Source organism: Chanos chanos, chromosome 10, assembly GCF_902362185.1.
Source record: "Chanos chanos chromosome 10, fChaCha1.1, whole genome shotgun sequence".
Lineage (NCBI taxonomy): Eukaryota > Metazoa > Chordata > Actinopteri > Gonorynchiformes > Chanidae > Chanos > Chanos chanos.
In genome coordinates this window covers 20455866-20483427 of record NC_044504.1, presented here as the reverse complement: position 1 = coordinate 20483427, position 27562 = coordinate 20455866, and the positions used below count along the sequence as shown (strand labels likewise).

At 39.2% G+C, this 27562-nt stretch overlaps 1 protein-coding gene across 1 annotated transcript; it reads left to right on the top strand.

The window, feature by feature from the left end:
* The first annotated feature begins 112 nt into the window (after positions 1 to 112).
* Positions 113 to 26544, top strand: stac (SH3 and cysteine rich domain). Its single transcript, XM_030787208.1, has 12 exons — positions 113 to 223; positions 3887 to 4010; positions 4098 to 4244; positions 12259 to 12359; positions 15240 to 15321; positions 16424 to 16530; positions 18967 to 19048; positions 19790 to 19857; positions 23035 to 23129; positions 25400 to 25451; positions 25906 to 26043; positions 26446 to 26544. The coding sequence occupies exons 1-12, from the start codon at positions 113 to 115 to the stop codon at positions 26542 to 26544; spliced, it is 1206 nt and encodes a 401-aa protein (XP_030643068.1).
* The last annotated feature ends 1018 nt before the right edge of the window (positions 26545 to 27562 follow it).

The window sequence follows — 27562 nt, the reverse complement described above, 5'->3', positions numbered from 1 at the left end:
AAAGACGCTTGAAAACTTAAGTCGCGTGGGAAAAATGTGAAATAACTGGTAGTTCAGTGGTATCCGAGGTCCTGCGACCAGTACGCTATTTTATCGTTGTTGACTTAAAAACATGATTCCCCCGGTGAACATGCTGCAGGGAGATAGTATTGGTAAAGAAAATGAACGTGACCAGCATGACATGCCTCAGTCTCCCTCGTCCATCAGTCATCAAGAATCAAAGGTACGTTACCCCCTTCTCACCTTGCCCGGGTGCTTAAAAACAGTAAGGGTTTAGGACTTCACCGATTCACACTGCATGCAATATTTTCAAAGCATTACGCAGACATTTTATTACGCAGTCACAATATTGTACTACATAGGCTTTAAAAGGTTCTTCTTACACTTTTTATTTATTGCCTCTGGAAATTTTCTAGTAGTGTTTATTGTTATCACATGACTTCGCGCTGTCAAAACTGTTGATTTTCCATCATTGGATATGTATAATCGAACAGCGGAAATACACGATGACCGCTTAATTTAAGAGAGATATCAAACGATTTTATCAGGAAATCGAGTATTTTATATCAAGTATCAAGTATCTTACGGCTTTAATTTTCTTTATATGACATCACTAAAAACGGATTACTGTTAATGCTGTTCGTTACTGTTTGACAAAAGATAGCATATTAACGTTGAATTAAGATGAACTGAACGAGTTTGTAAAATAGGGTTCAGATGGCGGAGATGTTTACTGGTGATACTGACGTTGACATTTCCTCAGCCCGTTGTCAGTTATGTGGGTCATCTGTTGCCCTAAGTATTACAGACTGTAAACAATGAAACACTGGATATGTCTAGGCAAAGGTGTTTCTAGAGTTTTTCACAGTTTAACAGTAACAAGGCTTGGCGTCCCAGAACTCCTCACCTAACCAGCGCAGCGGAAATATATTTAAATACGCTTGTCTGTTTTTGTAAGGCAGATAAATTGGATACTTTGCTTCAGAAGTGAGACAAACACTGAGACTAACCAGCCGAAATAGCTGCCACTGCTGTCGTCCTCAAAGTTAAACACAGCGAAACTCTTTTAAACGTCATAGCTTTTTCATGTTCAGTGTTATATTAATAAGAAACAGTCTTGCCTTATAATTTAAGATCAAAACTAAGAGAATTCAATCATAATTTGTGCTAATGATGGGCTGCATTCCAGGCTGCTGCCATATGCAGATTATCAGTAAAATTAACCTAGGCTGTAAACCTGATGAACTGTCGTCCACCATGTAAGAAGAGCAAAAGCACTGCTGTTCTCCTTTTGCTCTGAAATTCAAAGATCACCTTCAAGACATAGAGTACGCTGGAAGTGTCTATTGAGCTTATAAAAGTATTTTAGAAAGTTTCAGCTATAGAGTGTGGTTGGTCTATGTTTTATCTCTGGTTTTATGGTCCATTTTAAATAACTTTAATACTTTCCAACACAGCTTCACAGGCAGAAATTGTTCTTTTCATATTATTTTACCAGTTACCATACCACAGTGATACCACCCAAGCATGCAGACACTGGTTCAAAAGGAGAGGAGAAAAAATAGTTATTAATCTCATAACATAATTCATAATAAGACATATTAATTAGAATGTTTTCAAGTGTCACTGTTGAATATTTTATATATGTGCATCCCTGAAGTGCTTCGGTTATATTAAGCTTTGGAATAATCTCTACTTTGTCTCATCCCATTCCTGTGTGGTTGATAGAGTGCCTCTGTTTGCGACTGTCCGTGGAGTTATTTCTCTTGTGATGAATCAAATGTCAACAGCATGGCCATTCCAGCCAGGTGTTACCACCCAATCTGTTTGATGCATCCTCTCTCTCATTTATTACTGTTTCCTCCTGGCCAGGAAAGCCATTGTTCGTAGTGCAACAACAAAGTGAAAATATATGGCTGCTATTCTGTGAAATCTATTAGATGCTAGATGCTATTAGAGCCAGAATCCAGGATGGATTTTTACAGAAGTTGTTATGCCTTTTCCCAGTCTTAAGGGATTGCTTTTGATACACAAGCTATTCACTTTTATCAAAGTAAAATGAACAATTTCTGTTTTACCAGGTAAAGCATTGCAGGTGTTTGGCATTGGCGACTATGAAGCTGACATAGAATTCAACAATTTGTTATCTCCCTAATTGGCAGCTAAATGTTGATGGAGATAGATCTTGTGACACTGTAATTTTTTTCATTCAAAGAGAGAAGATGGCCATTTTTCATCTCACTGGCTTACTGGATACAGTGGAGTGTTATGAGATTCGCAAAGGTGTGATTTTTACCTCAACTACATATTTTTTCACCTTTTAGCATTACACATCCCACCTCTGTGTGCATCTGAGTCATCCCTCATCATAAGTTGATATCGCAAAGCCGCTGTTTCATGTGGACAGTGTCAGTCATTTCCCATGATTCTTACTTGTATGTGGGCAGGGCTGGGAATGTGAGGCTTTGATTGATTGTTCTCAGGCTGACTGAAGGGATCAATAGGTCACAGTCATACACACAAGCATGTAATGGTGTCTCTACAAGTCTGCCTTTGTGAAATACTGGTTCTGATTGGCTGATGTCCTCCTAATGCAAGTGTAGGGCACAAACAGGGCCAATGCTCACTGAAGAGTGTTTGTAGAGTGAGTCATACTAAAAATAAAAAATATTTTTGTCATTATCAAAATCATCTTTCAGTAAACACGTAAACAGAATGTTATGTGACATTTTGTATTATGCAAGTATGTTCCACACTTAGCCAAAACTACGTTTTCTCCTCTCTTTGTCTGCCAGGGAATAAGGGATTAGCTAGATATCTGTTTTGCAGTCACGCTCATTTGGAGTACATGTTTAGGGGGAAACAGCTCCAGTGAGTGGACTGCGCCAAGGTCTCTGTCCATTTTCCACTCCCTTCTCTGTCTGTGTATTCATGGCTGGTATGGTTGTGGATATGTGTGTTTTTGCTCTCTCTGAACACTGTTATGGAATTTGTGTGTAGCTCTCTGCAACAAATAATTTGTCAATCAAATGGTTACCAATAAAATGAACAGGCAAGGTTATAGTATGTATTGATTATTTAAATAATTTTATTTTTTCCCCATTTGCAATAACTTTTATAGTGTTGAAGCTTAAGAGTCAATCTGAAACAGGCAAGTCTGCTAGAGTGTGGTCAGGGCTAATTTAGAAGAGATGTCATGTCATGATTGATATTCCATTTAACATCTCTTCATCATGAACAGGTTACAGTTACAGGTTACAAGCCATCTTCCTTCTCTCTCTCTCTCTCTCTCTCTCTCTCTCTCTCTCTCTCTCTTGCTCACTCTCCCTCTTATTCTCTGACCTGTCTGAGTTCTGCACACTCCATAAATCAGTGCTGAATGAATGGAATCAAAGATAAGGGAGACCATAGTGAGGAAATTTGATTGTTGTATCACACTGAGGTGGACAGACAGTGGTTTATGTCTTGTATTTCACAGGGACACCACATAAGGAGTGTTTTATGCACTTTTCATGGAGAACCAGCAGGCTCCTTCTGCAATGTACTTTTTAAGAACTTCACATTGTCAGAAATAAATGAGCAAGAGAGCATATCGCAATGTTAATGAGCCTGTTTTGACCATGTACAGTAAGTGGCTCCCCTTTGGCCTTTGGAATCCTCACGCTGTTCACATGTGTATCTCCATATCTTCTGTCTCATTTGTAGAACACTGACACTTTTGATTTGAAAGTTCTTTTGGAGCCAAATAGCCATATACCCGACAAGTTTATTGTGAACCTTACTTTTGTTGGCGTTCTCTTTCAGCTCAGAAAGCAGTGCTTACTTGTTAACTATAAATTATATATATATACATATTAAAAAAAACTCTTTCATGTTTTTGTTTTAGCTGCAAAGACTGAAACGCTCGCTCTCCTTCAAGACCAAGAGCCTCCGCAGCAAGAGCGCCGACAACTTCTTTCAGAGGCCCAGCAGTGACGTCAAGTTCCAGACAGAGCACCTGTCAGATATCAGCAGCAGCACAGGACATCTGAGCGGCTGCGGGGTGGTGCCGGCACCTGCAGCCGTGCCACCCGTGTCCCCTGTGCCAGCCCCAGCAGCACCCTCACTGATCCCATGTCTAGTGCCTACGTCATTGTGTTCCCCAACCCACACTCCACGCCAGCCTGACCCCACCGCTCACAGCTTCTTGGAGCACATCTTCAAGAAACCCACCTTCTGTGACATCTGCAACCACATGATAGTAGGTAAGAGTCTCCTTTCCCTGTGGGTACCAGCAATGCTGAGCCTGACAGAGTAGAGGAAAGAATAGGGGGGTTATGTCATATATAGTAGTTATGAAAAATAAGGCATAGTTTCAAGTAAACTGGTTACCTTCTTAACAGTTTTTAGGAGGGAAAAACGTGAAAGAAAGGACATGGAAACAAGCAATGAGTTCTCTACTCCCTACTCACTGATATTGGCAATGGTGTTACTTGATCTAGGTCGTTGATGCTTGGTGATTAAATGGCAAAGTCAGGTGTGTTTCCACTGGAGAGGAACAGAAGTAGAAGTGTTGCATTGGAACAGAAATGTGCAGTCATTTTAAAAAGTCTAAAAACTGTCACCGGTGAATAGAATGAGTATGCTTTTGGAATCATCTCCTCAAAAACGGAATTTCTGGGAGAACCATATTTACTGTGGAGAAAGAACATGTTTTGAGAGGAAAATTGGATATGAACATATTGCACATATAATCATGCCTTAGCATATGTTTTCCTAGAGCTATAACTTGTCAGCCAAATCCTCCCTCAGAGCAAATCTGAATCTTCACATATGTATCCCATGCTGTTTGTTAGGAGTCCAGATAAGTGTTGTTCTAACTCATTTGTCTGATTTGGGACTATGCATGCTCCACAGTGCTTTTAATAAGCTCCAGAAAAGGGGTCAGTCGGTTTCTGTCGGGCTGCGTGTCCAGCGAACAGGCCACCAGATCCAGTCCCTGAGCTCACGCTCTATATTCCTGCCCCCGTGTTAGGCACCTGTCCAAAAGAGACCACTTGGGACATTACATTAGACTGACTTTATTGATGGAATAACGAGGGTCAACGAGACCATCTGTTCGGCAAACGAGCACGGCTTTTTCAGCGGCGTATGAAACAAACCGTATGACGCCATATGTTGCTATGAGAGGTGGTATATTTGTCAGCGGCAGTGATTCATGACATCACTAAATGTGATCAAAGTACATTTCATGCTCCCTCTGGGCTGTGAAGCTTCTCCTCTGGTTTCAGCTTGTGGGAGAAATTCTTCTATATGGAAGAGAGTTGTTAAGTTTCTGAAGAGTCAACCACTATAGATATTATGAATCAGTAATTCTTATATGCGCAAGGGGGAAGCACATCTCAAAGATGAAGCGCAGTTCCCTCTGAGGTGAAGGAGTGCAGAGTGTTTCATACAGTGAGTCAAACTTTCAAGGACATGCGTGGGGGTTTGCAAAATAACTTTCCTAATGGAGCACAGGCTACTTGGTGTTCGCTCCACAGGTGTTACAGATTCCACATGATAAATGCTCATTGTTCTAACACACAGATACATTTCACAGCATATAGTAATTAAGCAAGCACAGGTCCCTATAATATTAATACTTCATCATAACAATAGCCATGAGGCACTTTTTCCCTCTAAAACTTACAATTATAATGCAAGGCGATATTTTGCCCACAAGCTACGGTCAGTTGTTTGGATGCTGCAGAGTCATACATATGAACACATTTTGAGCTGGATAAATCCTTAAGTGCTTTTTGATTGTTGTCTGCGGTTTGAGAGATTTTACACATTGTTGGACAAAGCAGTCTTAAAGCTAGACAATTTCCAGCCATACACACTACATGCTCTGTGTGTGTGTGTGTGTGTGTGTGTGTGTTTTGTGTGTCAGGGCCAAATACTGCTCTGATGTCATGGATGTGTTAATTAGTTCAGCAAGAGGACTGGCAGAGGTCCTCTACAGATGTCCACCTGTCTGAGGTTCATCTGTGCCAGCCTTTTTACACCCCCTCTCCCAGCACACACACACACACACACACACACAAATACATACACAGAGGCTTGAGGATTGCAAGGCAAACTGAAAATGTCAACAGATTCAATTGTGCAGATGGAAGGTTATGATAGAGAAAGTAGAAGAGTTACATGGAGGCTAACAGAAAGAAACAACTACAACATTGTAGTTGGTTTAATAATATTTCAAGGTCAAAATCATGATCTTTTTGTTGGACCTTTGGATATATTTTTTTATGTCGCTTGATAAGGCAGGGTGAAGCCTTAGTATGCTGTGTGTGTGTGTGTGTGTGTGTGTGTGTCTGTCTGTCTGTGTGTCTGTGTCTGTGTGTCTGGGTGTGTTCATGTGTGTCTATGGCTTAGCATATGGACATGGCAGGGCTCATCAACTTTACACACGCACGCGCACACTCACACACACACACACACACACACACACTTGCAGTGCCCATGTGCCAACAGCCTAATTTGAGGATTTGTCTTAATGTGTTGTGATATTTAGATTGCTTCTTGATCTAAACATCTGTGTCTGACATTATTTGGTTTGTCCATAAATAAAGGTGAATTTAGTACAGGTTGAGTATCCCTTATCTGAAATGTCTGGGAGCAGAAGTGTTTTGGATTTTGGATTTTATTTGAATATACACAATGAGGTATCTCGGTGCCAATGAGAGCGCCAGAGCCCCACATAGGCAAGTGAGGTGAGGTGTAGAATTTTCCACTTATAGCGTTATGTCTGTGCTCAAAAATTCTCAGATTTTGGAGCATTTTGGATTTTGGATTTTGGGATTAGGGATGCTCAACCTGTATTTGCTGTTTGGAGTTAGTGAACTCATTAGCCCCTATTAAGCAGGCATTACCAATAAAGCAGTGTTTACAAAATTCAGTTAAACCTCGATAAGTACCACCTCTGTTTGGAGGCGCTGCTATTGTTTGCCAGCACAGAACATAGCTGCCTGTCAATGCATGAATTAAGTGGCCTCTTTTGAGTAAGATGAATTCCAAACAATTATCTATAAAGAAGTGCTCGCACTTCCCTTGACACCTATGATATAAATTGAATTACTGGAATTCACTCTTAGTAATTTGTAGATATATTACTACCATGAAAACCTTCCAGACTATAGCCTGTGAAAACGCCTCCAAATCAGTAACAGGATCCAACACCAACGCAAATGCCTCACACGCATCCTGTTTCTGCCCACATCCGAGAATGAGACATTCAATTTTAAAAACGAGATGACACGATTCAGATGTCTGTCTTGGCTTCCTTCCCCGTGGTGTTACCAGTTCCAAGGTGACATGGCATACACATGCTCCTCATTGTCTCGTAACAAAAAGATATCCTGTGATATAACAGGTCTAATGTGACAGTTAACGGAGGGAGCTAGTGTTAGACAATGGCTCTTCTGACGCACGGCAGTAACTGGCGGGATTTTGAAAAACGGCCTTGTGTTGTGTTGTGCCCTTGATTATAAACAAAGAGGGTTTTTTCTTTTTCTCTGGACTTAAAGCAGTGTTTTGCTGTGGATTAGAGATGGTACATAAAAATGCTCTCTTTGAGAACTGAGTATTACTGGATTATTGATTACTTTTTATTACTGTCTGGAAGTGAGCCGCTAGACAAATATCTGGCTTATTTTTTTGGCTGTGAGTGTGGGCGTGTTTGGGATGAGATGTTGAGTGGAGTGTAATTTATTGTTTTGAAATCTTGGGCCAAATAAAATGAATTCTTGAATGTGAATCGTAAACAGATTTGATATACATAAATGGAGAGAGAGAGAGAGAGAGAGAGAGAGAGAGAGAGAGAAAGAGGGGTGAGGAGCAGAGAGAGATTATAACTCTGACCTATGAACCATCTGTGGATATGAATTATGGACTTTGTGTTTTCTGCCATGTAGCCTTATGTCATAGCCTTTTGTTATCCTTCTAACCAGATTATGATGAATATTAATTTGGTCTTATCTTGAGCATTTGTTTCCCTGTATTGAATTACGTTTAACATCTGACACTGTGAAACAAGACAAAAATGAGTAGAACCTATGTTATTGTCAGTTACAGCCAGACCCCTGCTCTTTCTTCTCTCCCTCTCTCTGTCACCCTGATAACACACATGAACACACACACACACACAGATTGAAAATTATTGTATAGACAAAAGATATACCTGAACCTTTGTTGTGCTCCAAGAAACGAAGACTAATCAGCCAGTGGATGTGCAGAAAGTAATCTACACAGGAAGTGAGAAAAACTAAGTTAGTAAAAAACTTGGGCTATCTGTAAATCAATGCGTACCCTCAGTGAAGTGAGTGTGTGTGTGTGTGTGTGTGTGTGTGTGTTATTAGGGTGACAGAGAGAGGAAGAGAAGAAAGAGGGCAGGGGTCTGGCTTTGGTCCAGGCTATTACAGCAGTGCAAGTGAAAAATTGGCAGTTAAGGTGACCAAGCCAGGCCATGGCAGGTAATGGCTCAGAGTGGAATTCATTGCTGTCATCTTCCCTCACTAAAATCTGCTTCATTTTGCCTCTTGGAACCTGGATCCACAAGGGTAAAAAGTCCCCCTTGAACCTCTTCAGAACCTGATCAAACTACAACTAATGACCTTTTGTGTGAAAGAACCATAACATAATATGTGTTGTTTGTCTGTTGTTTGAATACACAACAAATCAGATTCAAGTACAAAGGCTGACCGGTTCATAGCACATATACTAACCAATAATGAACCTTGTTAGAGGGATTTCAGATTGAGTATACCAGTGAGAATGAGTCCCCAAACCAAGGTACAATGTATTATTTATAACTGGACTCACTAAACAATGCATTTCTTTTAATGAAGAATTGATTTACCTGCCAGTGTTTTAGTGGTTTATACTGGTGTTATTAGACAAAATCCAGTTGAGATCTGCACATGAATTTATCGTTTACATAAAAATCTCAAAGTACAGTCCCAGTCCACTGCAGCTAAACTGTTGTCCTGATGAAGCAGAAAAGGTAAGACAAGCTGGTGTCCAGTGATGAGTGCCTCTCACATTCACACGTATGTTAATCCTTGATCAGTCTCCACCACTGATGAATGAGAAACTCCACAGCCTAACAGAGGATAATCCAAATCTCTACCTCTGAATCTGTTTGCCTCTCTCATGCTTGTCTCCAGATCTGTATTTGTAGGTTTGTCATGTTACCGATGTGATACACATACCACTCATCAGCTTCACACTGTACAGGATCAAGTTACTTTGTTTTTCCAGGTTAATATGTGTGTAGTTAGTGCTCCGGTGTTAGATCAGTGACTTGAAGCAGACGTGTGACCAACCAGGAGACAGAGATACATGATCCACCTTGGCCAGGTCACTTTGCCTTTGTACGGTGTCAATGGGGACTAAAGATGACCTTGGTCACACAAGTCCTCCGCATATAATGTATGAGAGACCTGTGACACATGTAATACAACAAAACAGACAGCTCACATGTTTTCATGGTTAACCATGCCCCACTGCTCTCATGTACATCCCCCCTCTATGACCTTGTCTGCCCAACCATGTGTAAATGGAGTTTGTAAATGAATGTCTTGTCATGAACTCTTCTTATGGCATCTCAGATACGTTTCAGTGACATAGTTTTGACTCATTCAGTCCTGTCAGAAACAGAATGATAGAAAAAAGAAACCAATTAAAACTGGGCCCCCTATGAAGGACAGTCATGGATGAAATATGTATTTATTGCAGAAGTCTAAAAACAAAATAGATATTGAGAGATCTAAACTTCTTATAAGCAAAATGATGAGAAATAGTAAACTGTAAGTCAGACTCATATTTTCTCAGTGAATCAGCAGACCTTTCCTCAAGTCTGACTTAAAAAAACAGAAGGCTCAGATCACATGCAGTTTAAGTTCATTTCCATTGTAAAGCGTGTTCCAGTTATCCCTGTCCCTGGTCTCGTCTTTCCATGTCAATGAAACGAAAGAGCAAGCCAGAAAAAAAGAAAAGAAAGAAGAACGGAAAATGGTGCTGTGTTTTAACATTTGTAAAACAGAATTGTATGAAATTTGTCTTTTTTCATGTGTATATGGGTCAGTAAAGGGATGTGTGCATGTTTACATACCAAAAGAATAAAAGTCCAGGCTGAGCATGTGTTGATTGATTAATCAATCAAATGCCAGAAGCGACAGAGTTTGAACAGACAAGAACAAATGGGAGTCTGACTGAAGCGTGACTACCATTTCAGTTTTGTCGCACGGTAGTATCTCAGTTATTAATAGAAAGTCATAGGAGAGTGTTTAAATAGCAGAGTAAAATTATGTATATATACATACACAATTATACTACTACTATATGCAAATATACAACTATACTACTAGAGAACACTTATTTGTCGAACTTAAATGTCAAGTGGCAGTGGACCAGACCGAAGTCTCAGTTTTGTGAATATTTGTCTTTTTTCAACAAATGAACCTCAGTCTGACTTGATTACTGCCTGGAAGGCAATCAAAAACAGTGACAGAGAGTGTACTGTAATGCAGCAATTAGCGTTTAACAGCTTTCTTTTTCCATCTGCACACCAAAAACAAGACTCTTCATTCGCTTGCTCTTTTTGCTTTCACACAGCACAGCAGTTTAATTTCCAAAAGTAATTTAGTTTAATTAATCCTCATTTACTCAAACCTCTTTGATTCATACATCAATGGATAGCAGCTAAACAGAGACAGAGCTGGATGTTTAGTGTGGGAGGGTGTGTTACACTGTCTCGCTTTGGAAGCAGGCAAGAGTGAAGATGGCGGAGGGGGAAGAAAGTGATCATAAGATCAAATTGTAACTTGTATCATTTAATTTGAAGGAAGTGGTTGTGTGATGAGAAACTGAGTCCCAGATTTGGTTTGTTGTTTAATGCAAGGTTGAATTATCTTAGGTTGACTGAGTCTGAATAGATCTGGTACAGTTGTGTCACAGGGTGAGAGCTGTTCTCACATTAGTGCAGATAAATGAAAGATGTCTGGAGCCTTTATGTTGATTTCAGAACTGACCCTGATCATTATTGACTATTGATCTTTATCATCCCACCCCTTTTCCATCCTTATCTGTGTCAAATCAAGATTGAGAGAGAGAGAGAGAAGTAGGAATCGTTTCCTGTTTTTGAGTGGGAGCATCGTGAAAACGATGTTAACATGAGACAGCTTAAAGGTTTAAAAGCGTAAGAGGGTTTTTAAAAATTTGTGCCCCTGAAAGTGTGTGAGACACACCTGACTCATCTCAGTGGAGCAGAACAGCCACTGCCTCTTACACACAAGTTAAATTTGCCTTTCGCTTCAGTTTGTTTTAGTCGCTTCCTGTCCGGACTCGTGACTTATTTGGTATCCTTATTCAGAGCAAGTCTTCCATGCACGGTGCTTTCATCGTGGCATCCCCATCACTTTGTTTGGCAAGCTGAGAGAGGTGGCAGGGTAAATGGAATCGCTCTTGTGTTCATAGTCACGACAATGAATGCACAGTGCCCAAGGTTCCTACTGAAGCCAAGATTAATTAGATCTGCGCAACTGTTTAAAATATTGAAGTCTTTGTCTTGAACCAAAACGAAATAAATAAACTTTAAGAATGTAGAAATAAGACCTTACATGTTGGGTCTTTGTAATAGTTGAACAAAACTCCTTGGGCAGGTTCCAAAATTAACTTTTTGGTCTATCTGCCAGAGTCTGGTAAACTGAAAAAATTTACAGACCAAAATATTTTTCAACCGGTCATAGAACTGCATTAAAAACAATGTAATTGCCTGTACTAATTACCTGTCGATTGACCTTTTCAAAGGGAATTATAATGATGAAAATTTCAGATGCTGTTGTAAGGAGACTCAACTTTTATTTTAAAATGTTAGTTAAAGTTTCTTTTAAAATAAAAGTTGAGCGTACTTCCACCTTGCTCTTCATTTTTCCTGAACCAAGAACCAAATGGCATTTTGAAAATATTTTTTGTGTATTTCAGTCTGCCTATCAAATGTCTTCTACCATGTCACAGGGAAGAGTGTCAAAATTCCTACCGTCAACCCTGTTACATTTACTGTATGCCAAGTCTTTCCAAACATTTTTTGCAGCTGAAAAGCCAATTTCCTCTCTACAGGTTGTTTGATTTTTGTGTGCCACAGACAGTCTCAGAGTTTTGAGTGTGAGGCGATAATGTTGGAGATGTTGAGTGACTGATAGACTGATTGAGTCTGACGGGATGTCTCACTGACAGGCACCACTGCCAAGCTGGGCCTGAGATGTAAAGCCTGCAAGATGAGCATACACCATAAGTGTGTGGACGGCGTGGGCCAGCAACGATGCATGGGCAAGCTGGTAAGAATTTTTCATTCATCATGGTACCATCTGGATGTGATTCATTCAGTTCTATAGTTCCGCTGATATAACATTATGCTGTTGGTTTCCTGCTCTGGCCTTGATACTAGGCATCTGATGGATCATGTTCAAATCTAGTGTTCTCATATAGACTGTTGTTTTTTATTCTGTGTGCATAATGTTTATAGCTCTATATTCATTATTTGTAAAAGCACAAAGTCCAATAATTTATTTGCAGTCTTTCTTTCCTGAACATTGACCTGACTTATGAATGTTTCAAAATTAAGATAGCATTAAAATTATTCATAATAAATAGATCCACAGTAACCTAAAGGAGATCCTAAAGGAGACACATCAGCTGACTAGATCCTTGTGGTTATGTCAGAGAACTCACTATTACAACATTACATTTCCTCTCCTGGTTATTTTGGGCTATTAGATGAAGATTAGGCATTTGCTTGTGTGTGATTCATCATTCTGTCTTCTTTCCCTCCCTCTGTGAGCGGGAAGTGTGAGCAGGCATTTTAATGAACTGGTTCGGCAGGGGGTGAAGGTGATGGTGGTGGTGGTGGTGGTGATGGTGGAAAGGGGTGAAGGGGAGGAGAAGATTTGGGGGTGGAATTAGTGTTTGGTGAACATTCTTAAACACATCTGTCATTTCACTGTCTTCAGTCATGCATGGGGGAAACCAGTAGTCACGACTGCGCTGGGACATTCACACGCCTCACGCTGAAAAAAAAAAGGAAAAACAAAAAAGGGGGGAAAAAAAGAAAGCAAGAATGGCTCTCTGGTTTTCCCATCAGTGTTCCTCATGTGGATGCCAGGTGTTCCTTGGATTGAGTGGGAAGACTGTTGGCAATGACTGTGTTCTTCCCGTCCCAGTGTTCAACATCCATGTACAATGAAGGAGCAAAAAAAAAAAAAAAAAAGCCCCTCCTCCTTCTGTAATGTTGCCATGGTAGGACATGAAGCTGATCCTCTGGATGATATGATTAGCTTTCAGGGATGGAAAATAAGGCTTAGGGGGGTCATGCATCAAAAGAGGAAAATTCCCAAAAGAGCCCAGCTCTCATTTCAGTTTTCTCAAAACTGAGCAGGTGGTTATTTTTAAACCTTGCTTATTTAACTTGGCCTGGGTGAATCTGATCACTTGACCAGACTTCATGGTTGTGGTGCAGTATGCATTGTTGAAGTATTGTATTTGATGATCTCTTGAATGATGTGTCATACTCATAGAAGGGCCATACTCATAAAAAAAAAGTATAGATTTGTCTCATCAGAGGTCACATCTTCAAATCCTACAAAACAGGAATGACAAGCACTAGGTTGAAGTAAACCATGGAGACCAGTATCTTGATGGGTGTCTTGACAGACACTGATCGATGAAATATCAGAGTGTATCAGTATTTACCATACTGCATCAAACAGCCATGTTGTTTTTGCAAATGCATTCATTAACCAGGTCCACTGACTATGAATGTGTCCTTTTAACCTTTCCTCTAATGAGCAGGCTTATGAAAGCTGACATCCATACACACAAGAGGTGCTCCTGAAGCTTAAGTGTGTCTTATTTTAGAGTCTCGTCTCTAGTCATAGCCAAATGAGGGCCTAATTGAAACACATGACGCTGATTGCGCAAACCTCTTCATTAACTGTTGACAAAATGTAAACAAATGAATGCGCTAACGCAGCCCTTCCCTATATGGTTTTCACTTGTTAGAACTTATTCAGTCCAAAAAAATTTGGATCACAGATGAATCCTCAACCAGGAAAGACCACATTTAGTAATGTAACATGAGTGGACTCAAAGTACGGTGTTCAAAAACTGTCACTTCCCTGAGAACCAACTAAATTTTACAGCAATGGCAGCAATTTTAGAAACAAACAAACAAATAAACAAATCAGGAGAAGAACTCATCTCTCAGTGTAACATGAAAATAAAGAAATACATTTACATTTACATTTACATTTAAGCATTTGGCAGATGTTTTTCTTTTTTCTAAGCCCACATTTTCTAGGCAGATATTTTTTTAGGCCCACATAATTAATACCTACAACACATCCAAGGCTAAGCTTACATGGGACACCAGACAATCCTGATAAGCAAGCAGTATCATCATGCTGCTGTGAGTGTCATACAACAAAGGAAGAAAACCCACCAACAAAAAACAAGAAAATTAATTCCATAAAAGCCATAAAAAAAAGCTATAAAGAAGATACATAAAAATCAACAGCTGGATTCTTCTTTGAACTAGCGCTGCACTTCAAACAGGTGCAAGTCCATAGCTTCTCATGACTTAGTCTGGCTCGCTCGGACTGGGATTGGGCCACTCCACACAATCAGTAATATACTTGATATCTGTTGCTTTGTCACACAAATATGACATAAAGTCTTTAGTGTGACCTCCAGTCACTAGTAGTAGTGTAGATTCACTAACATATGTCCACAATATGTTACCACTGGCCTGATTTGAAGCTTACACAGTTCCTGAAGGAGAGATTGGGCTTTACTGGCATGGAGGTTGAATGTAGTGGTTTTTACTAATAATGTTTTTGGGGTTTTTTTGCTTTCATTTTTTGTTGTAGTGGTTGTAGTAGTAGTAATAGTACTGAATTAACATTAGTTGCAGTTATGGACACAAGTAGACCATTGTTTGCGGTGTAGGTAATGGTAGTTGTAGTTTAACAGCTTTTTTAATATTTCTAATATTAGAGGAGAGAGAAAACTGACAGAGAGTATGTGTGTGTAGCAGAAGTCACCCATGTGGATAAATGTGCCGTATGGGGTCTCTGTTGGAAAAAAGTTCATTTTGTAGTGTTAATCATCCTGTGGTTTGTGTCACTGTATTGATCCTGCGCTGTATCTGACCCCATTCCCAGCCTAAGGGTTTTCGGAGGTACTACAGCTCCCCTCTTCTCATTCAGGAACAGTTTGGCTGCATTAAAGAGGTCATGCCAATCGGTAAGTCACATATACCCTGCGTGTGTGAGCCCAATGTACAGTGTTTCATGTAATCCATTATGTTTTTCCTTTTCCCCAAAAGGTATTAAATAGGTTGTGGCTTGTGGTCACATATTTTCATCCTGTAAACTTGCAGGTGTACCCTGTGTTCTGTAGACTAGTGGTTCTCAACTTCAGTCCTGAGGACCCCCTGTCCTGCATCTCTTTGTTTTAACTCTTTATTATCACGGTTAATTAAGTTAGTCAAGGGCGTGATGATTAATTGATTAGTGGAATCAAGTGTGTCAGTCCTGAGCACAGTTTCGCACCAGACTCAAGCAACTTTGGACATGGAGGGAGGGCATGCTAGCAAGGAGGCTAAAACCCATGAGTGCTAGCTTCTGTCACTAGTATGTTTCTTCAGGTGTTGAGGAGTGCGCTCAAGTCCGGTGTGGGACTGTGCTTGTCTACACAATGCAGGTTACACCACTACTATTATAATTTTAGCCTACCGATATATTGTTAAATATAGGCCTACTCAATTCTAGACAGACACATCACCTGTTTTTTAAACCCTTCATATTAACATAATTTTACTCTAGGCCTATTTGTATATATTCTTGTCTGTAAAGCGTAACATATGAATTTGTAAAATGTAATACAGTTTCTTTCTGTATTAAAAAAATCTACCAGGCATAAAACATTATTTTAATATTGTCAAGTTGTAATTGAAACTGCATTGTACTGTTTTTTTGTAATACAATTTTCTGTGTTTAAAGTACAGTAATCTATAAATTCTTCAAAGAAATATGATGTCTTTCAAATATATGTCTTTCAACATATTCTTACTTTAAAATTAACAGTCATGTTTGGTTCAGTATTTTACTATAGTATACTGTAAATTAAACACTGCTTCATTGTTTTTCTATTTACAGTTTTTTGCTGTCATGATTTTACAGCACTTCACTGTTAATTTCACAGACAATTTTTACAGTGTAGTTGTGTTGATTACAAGCAAGAGATGGATTTTACTCACAGTATTCTCATTCTGTCACAATGTGTGAAATTATAATGGCCTATTTGGAAAAGAGTTTTGACTGACAGGATTCTCATCCTATCAAAGCTTGCGGGAGTAAAGTGGACCCTGTTTATGAGGCGTTACGGTTCGGGACATCACTGGCACAGAGGACCAAGAGGACAAGTGGCTCAGAGTCCCCACACAGAAACTCAGTAAGAGTCATGTCATTATGCATAATAATCTAATTGCATAATAATCTGCATAATGCATAGTAATCTATTCCTAAAGTATTGAATACATTGGTCAGAAACACCATGTTTTCAAATTACATCAATGGTCAATCATAGTACTTATTTAGAGTCTCAGTTACATCTGCCCCCTTCTAGCTCCTTCTATTACTCTAACAGAAGCAAAGTGTGTAAGGGGCTATACTGGTTGATGATGTATGACATAGAGCTTCAAGGTTGCAGCTGATGGATTTGGTAAATAGTTATCTCTTCAGTTTAACAGGCAATATTGTGACTTAATTAATGGAGGTTGACAACTCATTTTAATGCACAGCCCATGGCAAGGCTTGCTGAATTTATGGTGCACATTTCTGGACCGAGAACACGAGCTACATGGTTCACTGCTAGTGATAAATAAGTGCTATCCAAATCCAGTTTGAGAGATCCACAAGACTGTCTGGCAATGTTCCTCCCAGCACAAAATGAACCTCAAGTGCTGAGAGTAATGTTTGGAGCAGTAGCGATCCAGCCACACGGCTGAAGTCATCATAACTCGGTTATTGTGTCTCAATCACGAATTGAGTTCAAATGTTGTTAGAAGTAGGACTCAAAAAGTCCAATTCTTTCTAGCGAGGAACTGATGGCTTTCCCACCACCTTAACCACTCAGTCAAACCTGGGTATGCTGTGGTGGAGCTGTTATGTTCCAGCTGTCAGGAGGAAGCCATTGTGACTTAAGTGCTATAGTACAGTAGAATTTGAGTTATGGTTCTGTCAGCTGTGGGGTTTTAACGTCCGAGGCTAGAAGTCCTACCTGAACACAACAGTGTGCACTGCTTTGCCACCCTGACATTCTCATTCAGGAAACTACCAAGGCATCAGGGCAGAAACCTCTACCTATAAAATGTCTCTCACTGATGCCCAGTATTGGTAATATTAAGCTGAAGTCAAATGCTATAAATTAAATGCTAAAATATCACTTTCTCATAGCACAGGTTTTTGCTGCAGGTGTGGAGATAATATAGAAATAAGCAAGGGGTCATAGTCCACAACATTTTAACTTGCCAGGGGGCACCTCAGTGGATGTATAGACAAGCTGCTGGTACATGTTCATTTTTTTGTGGCTTGAGTACTTGCCTTCTTGTTTTTAACAAAGACTTACTGTGATGAGCCCAAACTGGTAATTCTGCACGCGAGTCCAAACTAACTTTGCCTTGGAGGGGATTTGTGGGACATGTACCACTGCTGGTTGAGATTATTTTAAGGACATGTTAGTCTTTGTGGCTGACTGATTATAATTAGACATGAAAAACAGGACTCAGCTGAATCACAGGTCCTGTTATCAGTCAATGCTATAATCACCTTTTTCAGTGCACACATATTGACTCTAACAGAGCAACAAGTGAAGTAAAGCAGCAAACAAATATAAACTTCTAGCAGTACTCAGCTCAGGTCCACTGAAGACCATGCACTCCTTTAAAGAGGAGTCTAGTTGTTACATGTAGAAGCTACAGAAGCTGTAAAGTACATGGCAAAGACAATTCTATTACTCGATTGAAACATTTTCGTAATGATTCATAAATGGCAGTGTGTTAATGCTAAGAATGGTTTATTCAAAGAGTCCCAGACTAGTTCAGTAACCAGACTCACTCTAATTCTCAGCCATGGTTAATACAGATTTGTCTGTACGAATTATGTTAAGCTGTTACACTGCCCTCTCCTCTCATATCAGTTGACAGATCATGTAAAAGACAAACGTTCTCTGGGCCCTTAGGAACAGTCAGGAAGATGAGGAGGATGTATTTCATTGATGAGTTTTTTATGGTTGAGCCTCTGAGAAGAACTCTTCATCAGTTAAGAGCTGTAGTTCCTTAGGGTCTGGGCTTTGTACACTACACAGATTCTCTAATCAACACCAGATAATGTCACTACAAAACAAACACTACCAATAAAGGAAGAGTATTTCTGTAGAGGAGATAGAGTTTAGTAACTTTTAGATTTTCCAAACTTAATAAAGAGAAGTCCATCAATTTTACAACTTCATCCTCTCTTTGGGTGAAGGAAATAAAAACAACTTTGCGACCCCATTTGTTTAAATCTCTAAAACAGATTGCTTTGGTAATGATCCTTAACACAATGAAAATGCATGTAATAAATCTTTTTAAACTGTCTCATATTTGATTGGGAATATTATAAATTCGATCCTGTTGTGGAGATGGGTCATTCTAGGGCAGTCATTGATCATTTTAATGACTGTTTGGGCCAGGTGTTGGCCAACCTGCTGAATGCAGAATGTGTGTGTGTGTGTGCCTGTATGTGCCTGTGTGTGTGCATGTGCGTGCGAGGTGTCTGTGTGTGTGTGTGTGTGTGTGTGTGTGTGTGTGGTGTGTATTGTTAAGCTGTGTTTTTGCTCTCTGTACAGACCAGTGACCTGGCACAGGTGCCAGAGGAGGCTGTAGCCCATAGCAGTCATGCTCAGCTGACCAGAAAACACAGTGATAATGGTGAGTAGCTTTTTTAAGGGTACCTGAAATCTTATCAGTCCTCAATTTACTTTATTAGGCAACCTTTATCATACCTCTTATGAGTGGTATAAACTCATATCTGCTTTAAGCTACTGATGGATGTTGTATAGAGCACTAATGAAGACTAATACTGTCTTATCATACAATATGATGCCATATACCAGTTTCACTTATGGAAATTAAAACTACAACTAATCTACATGGCAAAAAGGGTCCTCTGCCCCATCCTGTTAAATTTATAGGCAGTTGTGGACAGTTAAGATATTTAAGCGCAGTGTCGAATCAAATATACATATGTGTATTTTTATTGTGTTTGTACGTTTCTGAATGAGTACTCAAAAAAAGTGTTTATTTAATTGTAATTTTACTGATAAATCCAACCTCACCACTTAAATGGAAGCCTCTAGTCTATACCACAGTATTCTTTTTTCTGAAATATGGTATAAATATTTATAAGGGCTCAACCCGTTGAAGTCCAAAATCCCCTGTGGCTCTAAGAAAATACATAAATTCATGACACTGACGTGGGACCCTTTTCCAGTGATAGAAATGGATCTGTAGGTTCATGTGAGGACAGTGCAAGTCAAGATTTGTACTGCTGTAACTGGAGTGCAGTTCTGCCCAATCTCTTTATACCACTTTGATACTGTTCATTGCTCAGTTGATTATGTGTGGTATTGTTGACTGACTTATATCAACCTTTAATTTTGTTGGTTACAGTTTTTACACCCCTTGAGAATGGAACAGAGCATTTCCATGTGGCAGAACAGAAGCCTGAGAACTCACCGGTGAGCCCCATTGCCCCCAGTCAAATCATTTTTGTATTAATAGTTTTCTCCCATTATGGTTACTGTAGTGACACATTGTTAAACATATTGTTAAAATATATTAAGAATCCACTGAATCCGGTATAAAGAAAATGCCACAAAACAAAACAAAGTGAGGAAGGTATTTAAATCATCAATGAAGTTTGTCACGCATTATTTCAGCAGACCAATATCTATCAGTGTGTTGTAATTTTTATATTTTGGGATTCAGTAAGTATCAGTAAGTATAGTTGTACCCAGCTGATTCATTGAGCATAGTTTCACATCTTCCCCTTAAAACCAATAATGAAAACTGCTGTTTAGTCCCACTTCCTGTGAGAATGAATAAGTATGAGCACAGTTACACATCATGCAGAAAATCATGCTCTGGTAAGCAACATGTCTTTATTTTTTTTTACCCATTTGATAGTTAAAAAGGTGTTTATTTGGAGATTCATTGCTGATGCAACCACAGTCATTAATGACATGTTAAGTCATCATAGCTTTTAGTGCATTTTAGGATGTTAGAATAAAGTTGAGTGGTTTGGTGAAAAAAAAAGACATTTAAATACAGTGTTTGAGCAAAAAGGTGACTGTGGTACCAATTAAAAGCACTGGTGTGTGCCCACGTGTCAAAAATGTGAGCCTGACCTTTAAGAGGACAGAACATGTGTGTAATAGGGTGAGATAGACTTTTATTTTGACAGCAACCTGAATGACTTGCCCAGTATCATACTGATGTCCTGAATGAGACCACACATGTGTAAGGGTCACTCAACTTTCAATGCAGCTTTATGAGGATATAAACTCTCCCACGGGTGCTTGTTTTTTGGACCACTTCTCTGCCTCAGATTTTTGCTGATATGACCACCATCAATTTCAGTACACACGCATGCGTAGAGAGCATGAGATTTGACAAGACTGCAGAAGTGATAGCATCTTTATAAGGTCTTTCACCGTTCTTGGCGGACACAACCAGCCTCACTGCTTCTCTCACGTCATTATGAAGAGCAGGGTCCTAATCTGAGTTCTGATTGTGGTAACACTTTAGTAAAGGGATCATTTGTTAGCCTCTAATATCTAATGTAATATCTAGCCTCTAATCTGTGTATAAGTGCCCAGGAAGGTCTGCATGAAGTATTATTATTAATAATTTATTAAGCTTGTTTTTCTATTCATTTATTATACTAGTTAATTTATTATACAGAGATATATTAGCTGTATATTAGTTGCTAACACATGATCCTTTGCAGGTATTAGTGCCTAACACATTATCCCTATTTTAAAGTGTTTTTGAAGAATAACATTTAAGACAGATTACACTACTGGACTGCTATAGATGAGCACTTTGAGTTGTAGATCCCATCTTGCTGTGCTTCCTAGGATTCAGAAGCTGTTAAAGGCTTATCTCAACCCACTCATTCTCCTCAGATCAGACAAAGATCTTTTTTCTTGCCATGACTCCTTGGTTCTCCTCTCCCATCTTTAGCCTGAGAACTGATCTTGTCCCAGTTCCGATCCCGTCCCTCTGAGCTCTTGGCCTGTCTCCACAGGCAAGGAATTTCCCAGGCAAGAGGGGAAAAACTTCTCCCTTTAAATAACAAACTATGGCTCTATGATTATACCAGTGGTTAGATATGCACGAGCTCTGAATATAATCTGTTTTTGTCCCCCTCTCGTCGCAATTGGCATTGTATTTATTTTTCTTCATGCAGTGGTCACACTGCAAAATTTATTGGACCATCTCAAGGGGGAGGAACGCTCTTAGTGCCAGCTTAGCATTGCTATCATTACAGTAGAAAGCACACAGCTTGTCCCTGACTCTCTGGTTTTCTTATTGTCCTTTCAGGTGGTTTTCATGAATAATACTCAATTTCTGAGAAATTGGTTTTAAAATAGCTTTTAGTGTTTTAGTGGATCTTAAGTCTTTTTTTTTAATCAATATAGACAGTCAGTTGAAGTCTTGGGTTCTCCCCTGGGGTTCTCTCAATTTTTTTTCCAAAAAAAAAAAGGCAGTGGATTTGTACACTGCTGTCGCCACTACATAAAAAACCCACAACTGACCACTGGTCCTCATACTCAAGTCATAAAGGACATGTAGTTTCACAACAGCTCATAAATTCAGAGTCTCAGCACTTTGATTGCCTCTATATTTGGTGCTGGAGCAATAAAACAAGCCTCCTGATATCAATTCTGTAAAACAGACCTGTAGCATAAACATTTCCAGTGCCTGAAACCTGTTTTATACTCTTGTTTTATGTGATTTATGTGATCTCTTTGTTGCTTCAGCAGCAGCTGCTTACTACTCAGACAACTATAGATAAATTCTTTATATGAGGACTTTTGGAACCCAACAAGCTATACTTGATCATTGTCTCATTTAGTAGAAAAAAAAAAAAAAAAAACTACAGATGGGCAACAATATGATCATAACAAAATTGCTCAAAATATAGCAGCTGAAATCTTTTTGTTGTTGTTGTTTGGTGTGAAGCTGTGAAAGTCAGGTTGTTGTTCAGGATGGTGTGAACATTTCTCCTCACTTCCTTCCTGTTACTCATTTTTTTAATATCTTAAAGGCTGTTGTAGAGATTGGAAGAGGATCTGTCCTCCCCCATACACTAATCTGTTCATCTCACATAGGCAATAGCACTTGCTAAAATTCTCGCTCAGGGGTTTGGAGAGGACGGAAGCAGAGAGGTTTCCTTATTTATCTTCATCCTGGTAACTGAATGATATTAGACACAAGAGAGACAATTAGACTTCACATGATCCACTCATAACAAAGGCTGCACCGTGAGCTAGAATTTTATGATGCTTACGGATTAGGTTTAACAATGCAGCACAATATATTCATGGACTCAAAGAACATTCATAGACTCATTTGTATGCACGCTTAATATTCATAGACATTTGTTTTGTTAAAATTGATTTCACAGCTCTTATTTTTCATTACTGATTATGTTTAGTTCTCACATTTGTCTTCGAAACATGGACGTTAACCTATGCATTTACCACCACAATGTGAATGACCTGTGAATGTGAGAATAATTACACAAAGCTCCATCCTTTATTAAGGGTCACTGTGAGATTTGCATGTGTGGTTTGAGATCTGTTATGCTTGCTTAACAACTTGATGTCCTTGTGTGTATTGAACGGTAGGCAAGGAGAGCACTGCGAAAGGACTTACTGCAACTCAACACCTACGTGGCCTTATACAGATTTACCCCTCAGGACAGTCAGGATCTGGAAATGAGGTTTGTAGCTTAACACACGGCACAAATCTGTCCGAACCTCCAGTGTCTGTCACAAAAGTTTTCCAAAAGTTTCAGACCGTAAGAAGTGATTTCATGATAAAACACCAGAATGTTTTATATGGAACACATTATGGCAGGGTTAGTCAAGGACAGCCAGTTGGAAATAATTTCTATTAATCTTTTCAGCCAATTGTGTGGCTTATTTTTGTCCCCTTACTCTGAAATTTCAGACCCCATTACTTCAGAGAACAGTACAGAGCAATAAATTATGTATTGGTTTAGTCATGCCAGTAAAGATTCACTCCATCGCTTTCCTTCTATACTTTTATGTTTACGCTGGTTTCTAACCAGTGTTCATCAGCTTCTGTGTCATGGCTGATAACTGTTTTTTTGTTTTATAGACATAAATCCACCTACCATATGCACAATACAAGGCAATTTTACTTAACCTGAAGAATAACTGTCAGACACATTTCACTGTCGTTTCAAAGTCTGGTAGGTTCAGTTAACCAGTGACATGTGGCAGGCCATATGTCTAAGTTCATAGTCACACACAAATGACCAGACATTTAGAGATCAATTCATGGTCTGGTCCTCTGCTCTGATCTGTTCTTTTCTTCTCTTTTGTTCTCTTGTCTTTTCTCCTCTCTCTCTCTCTCTCTCTCTCTCTCTTGCTTGCTGTTTCAATCTCTCTTTCTCTCTTCCTTTCTCTCTTGTGCTTATCTGTGCCACCCAAATGTTTCTGCCCTTTACATTCCTCTCCATTTGTTGGAGCAGGATGTTTGATTAGTTTGGAGGCAGCCTTAGCAATGCAGTTCACTGCACCCATTGTAAATCCCCTAGTGATAACTATTAGGTTAAGCCCAATTTGGGTGCAGAATACACACACACACGCACACATTGTTTACCTACACAGATAAGCAGACAGCCTTATAGCCCACAAATTATGGTTTTAATTAATTAACAGATGGCTTATCAAATCATTTTACTTGCTGAGTCATTTTTTCCATTGCTTCATGAAAAAGCAGGAGCATCGAACAATTAGTTGAAAGAGAACACTTAAAGAAGTGATTAAGTTGATAACTAATCAAAAGTCATTATTTTAAATAAGTATGATTATGAAGTTTTTCCAAAATCAGGAGGCAACTATCAAAGAGTAAAATGAAGGTCAGAACCTGAGCAGTTCAGTGACTTTGCAATCAATCACTGACAATTTGCCTGTATTAATAGGAATTCTAATATTGACAAAGTGTACAATTGCAGCTGAATGATAATGTGAAACATTTGTCATTAATATACATTTGGAGTAAAATTGCTGAAGCATTTTTAATCCACTCTATTGACAATAGCTCATCTCATTCATCTGTGCTTCCTCTCTGTCTCTTCATTTTGTCTGGCCTAACTAAGCAGAGAGTCGATCAGAGCAGGCAGAGAGTTAATGAGTCTGTGAAAGGATCCTGTTCGTTATGATGTCAGTCACAGCATACTCCTCTTCTCATTGCTCAGTTAGGTTTCAAATGAACAGCTCTTATCAGGCATCTGAGTTTATCTCATTTGTCAGAGTAAATTTTCTCAAGCACACTTTCCTGTGCCCACCCAAAATAGAAGATTTCCCTCCGGAGTAGTCTCTCTCAAGACATATAAACATTACCTCCCGCAGTGCCCGGGTAATCCATGCAGTTCTTTGCCCTGAGCATACGCTGTTTTTTTGTTTTGTTTTGTCTTTTTTTTTCTCCAAAGCCTTGATTTATCTCTCACATCAGCCTCCGGATTACCCCAGTCCTCTGTCTTTCACTTTAAAGTCAGTGACACCTCACCAGGAAGCTCTGTCTGTGAGCTGCTTGTCATTTTGTATTTTAAATCTGCTCATGTGAAGCCTGATAGCAAGGCTCCCTCACAGAGTGTAATCATCTCTCAAGACCAACAAAGAAAGAAATGTGCATACCTGACTGTTGAAAGAAAACCTGATAAAAACTCAGGTGTGAATATGTCTATGCAAATTCCTTTTATATTTTATTAATGTTATATCGTGCATTGACTTCTAAAATATTAAGGGATACGAAATCAAACTAAGAGTTTAAGCGTTAGGTTCTCAACGCACAAGTATTTTTGGAAAATTCTAAGAGGGTTTGTACTGTTTATTTGCAGCACGAATTGCAAATACACAATATAAGATGGCTTCATCACAAATGTCTAATGGCTGAAAATAGTGATGAATATTTATCAATGCCTTGATTATTCTTCAGTTCTTTTTCAAATCTTTCATTCAGGCCTGGGGACAGAATTGTTCTAGCAGATGACTCCAATGATGATTGGTGGAAGGTAACACAACTTAAAAGCATCTGTAACAAATTGTAGAGTGGTTAAAGACTAGCTGACACAAAACCATTCTACAATTGAGTTCTCATGTACATTTCAGCAGACTTGTTTATTTATCATAAACAGATCATCATTGCTCATACTGGCCAGGGTTACAGTGGGCAAATATGTCCAGGTGAATTCATGTGTTTTTGTCAATGCTGTTAAACTGGGTGGTTTAGATAATGAAAACTTTAGGTCTCTTACATGGTTCCTTATTATAAGTATGGGAGAAACTAACTGTAGAGTAATTTAAGAAGAAACACAAACAATAGTTTTACAGTAGTTTTTTTTTTTTTTTTTAAATCTGCATCTGCTAAGGGTCAGGTGTTATCGTTAGGGTTATTCAAGAGATTTGTAGTTAGTTTTTGGATGAAAACATTGTTTTATGTGATTTCTTTGTTGTGTTTTGTTTCAGGGTGTTATTGAAGACAGGATCGGTTTCTTCCCAGCTGCGTTTGCACACCAGGTGAGGGCTGGTGACAGAGTGTTCAGATGTATCCGCACTTTTATTGGCTGCAAGGAACAGGGCCAGATCACTTTGAAGGAAGGACAGGTGAGTAATCCTATTCAACAATACATATAAAGAGAAATCTGCAAAAATGTCTGTGTCAGAAGCTCCAGATGCAAATTCAAATATTAAGCTCTGTAGATTTTTTCAGCACAGATTAAGACTGCTGTATTATGAATCTTAGGTGTAACCCCTGACAGAGGCTCATTATTCTCATTATTATGCCCCCCCTCCCCCCCAAAAAAAGAAAAGAAAATTCTGTCTGAATGCATTAACAAACACTGTAACATTATGAAGTCATGTTGTATGGAGTGCCCTCTAGTGAATTACTATGCTAATATGTAAGTCTTCATGCTCAGAGATGTACACTGATACATATCTTTGATTACCAAAAAAAACAAAACAAGAAATGGCCTCACTGGTTTCATTTTCTGTTCCTTACTCCAGATTTGTGTGAGTGGTGAGGAGGAACACAACGGCTTCATTCGAGTGGCCAGTGGAAAGAAGAGAGGATATGTGCCCTGTGACATCCTGGAGAATATCTGAGGAGACAAAGAAAGACAAAAACACAACAAGATATGGAGGAAGATGTGTGTGTGTGTGTGTGTGTGTGAGTGTGTGTGAGTGTGTGTGTGTGTGTGTGTGCGCGCACGCGTGTGTGTATGTGTTTGTGTGTGCGTGCAGATGTTTGTGTATGTATGTGTGTGTGTGCGTGTGTGTGAGAGCGAGTGAGAGAACTACAGAATGTGTATGTAGACTGGGAGCAGGACTCTTTGACAGCTTGCGCAGGTCTAACTGTTGACTACTGCTACTCAGACACGTTTGGATGAACAAAGTGGCCACACAAGGCCGTGAAGACAACGGAAAGTGCATGTTGTGTAACACTGCCCTGTTGTCTGTGAACTCTAAAGTAGCCTTCTTCAGAGAGCAAATGCAAATACTGGATGTGAGACCCCTTTCTTTCTAATCTTTCCCTCTCTTTTTAAAGGATGATGTTGCTGTTGGCTGCTTTTACTGTTGGATTTTTCTGTTTAAAGCATTTTCTTGATTTGAGAAAAATAATGTGCTCAATGTGTTTCTTTACAACGTGTGGAGAGTGAAACACACAAAACCTACTGATTATCTTAACCCATCTAAAGACATCTTTAGAGTGGATGGATCAAAAACCTTGCTTACAGAAGTGCTCCTCCACGTGTATGTGCATTCACACAGAGTTAGGTTCATTGATAATGTAAAATGACCAAAATACCAAATAATGCATAGTGCTGGATGAAGAGATTCAAACCTGCATTTCTCTGTGCACGATGTTTTTGCATTTCCCTTATCTCTTAAATATTGTAAAGCTCTGATCATACAAACCAAGATCGGCAGATTCTATTTCAAATGATATGAAGGGTTTTGTCCTTTTATGATTTCACTGTGTGAGCCCGACAGACTATATTTAAGAAGTGAATCAAATACAGTTTACTTTGTTTCCTGCTGTTACCACAGCTCATAGAAGTTGAGTTTCTTGTGCATTCAACTGCAAAGAATTATTGTCCAATGAATGCTTTTGTAATACAAG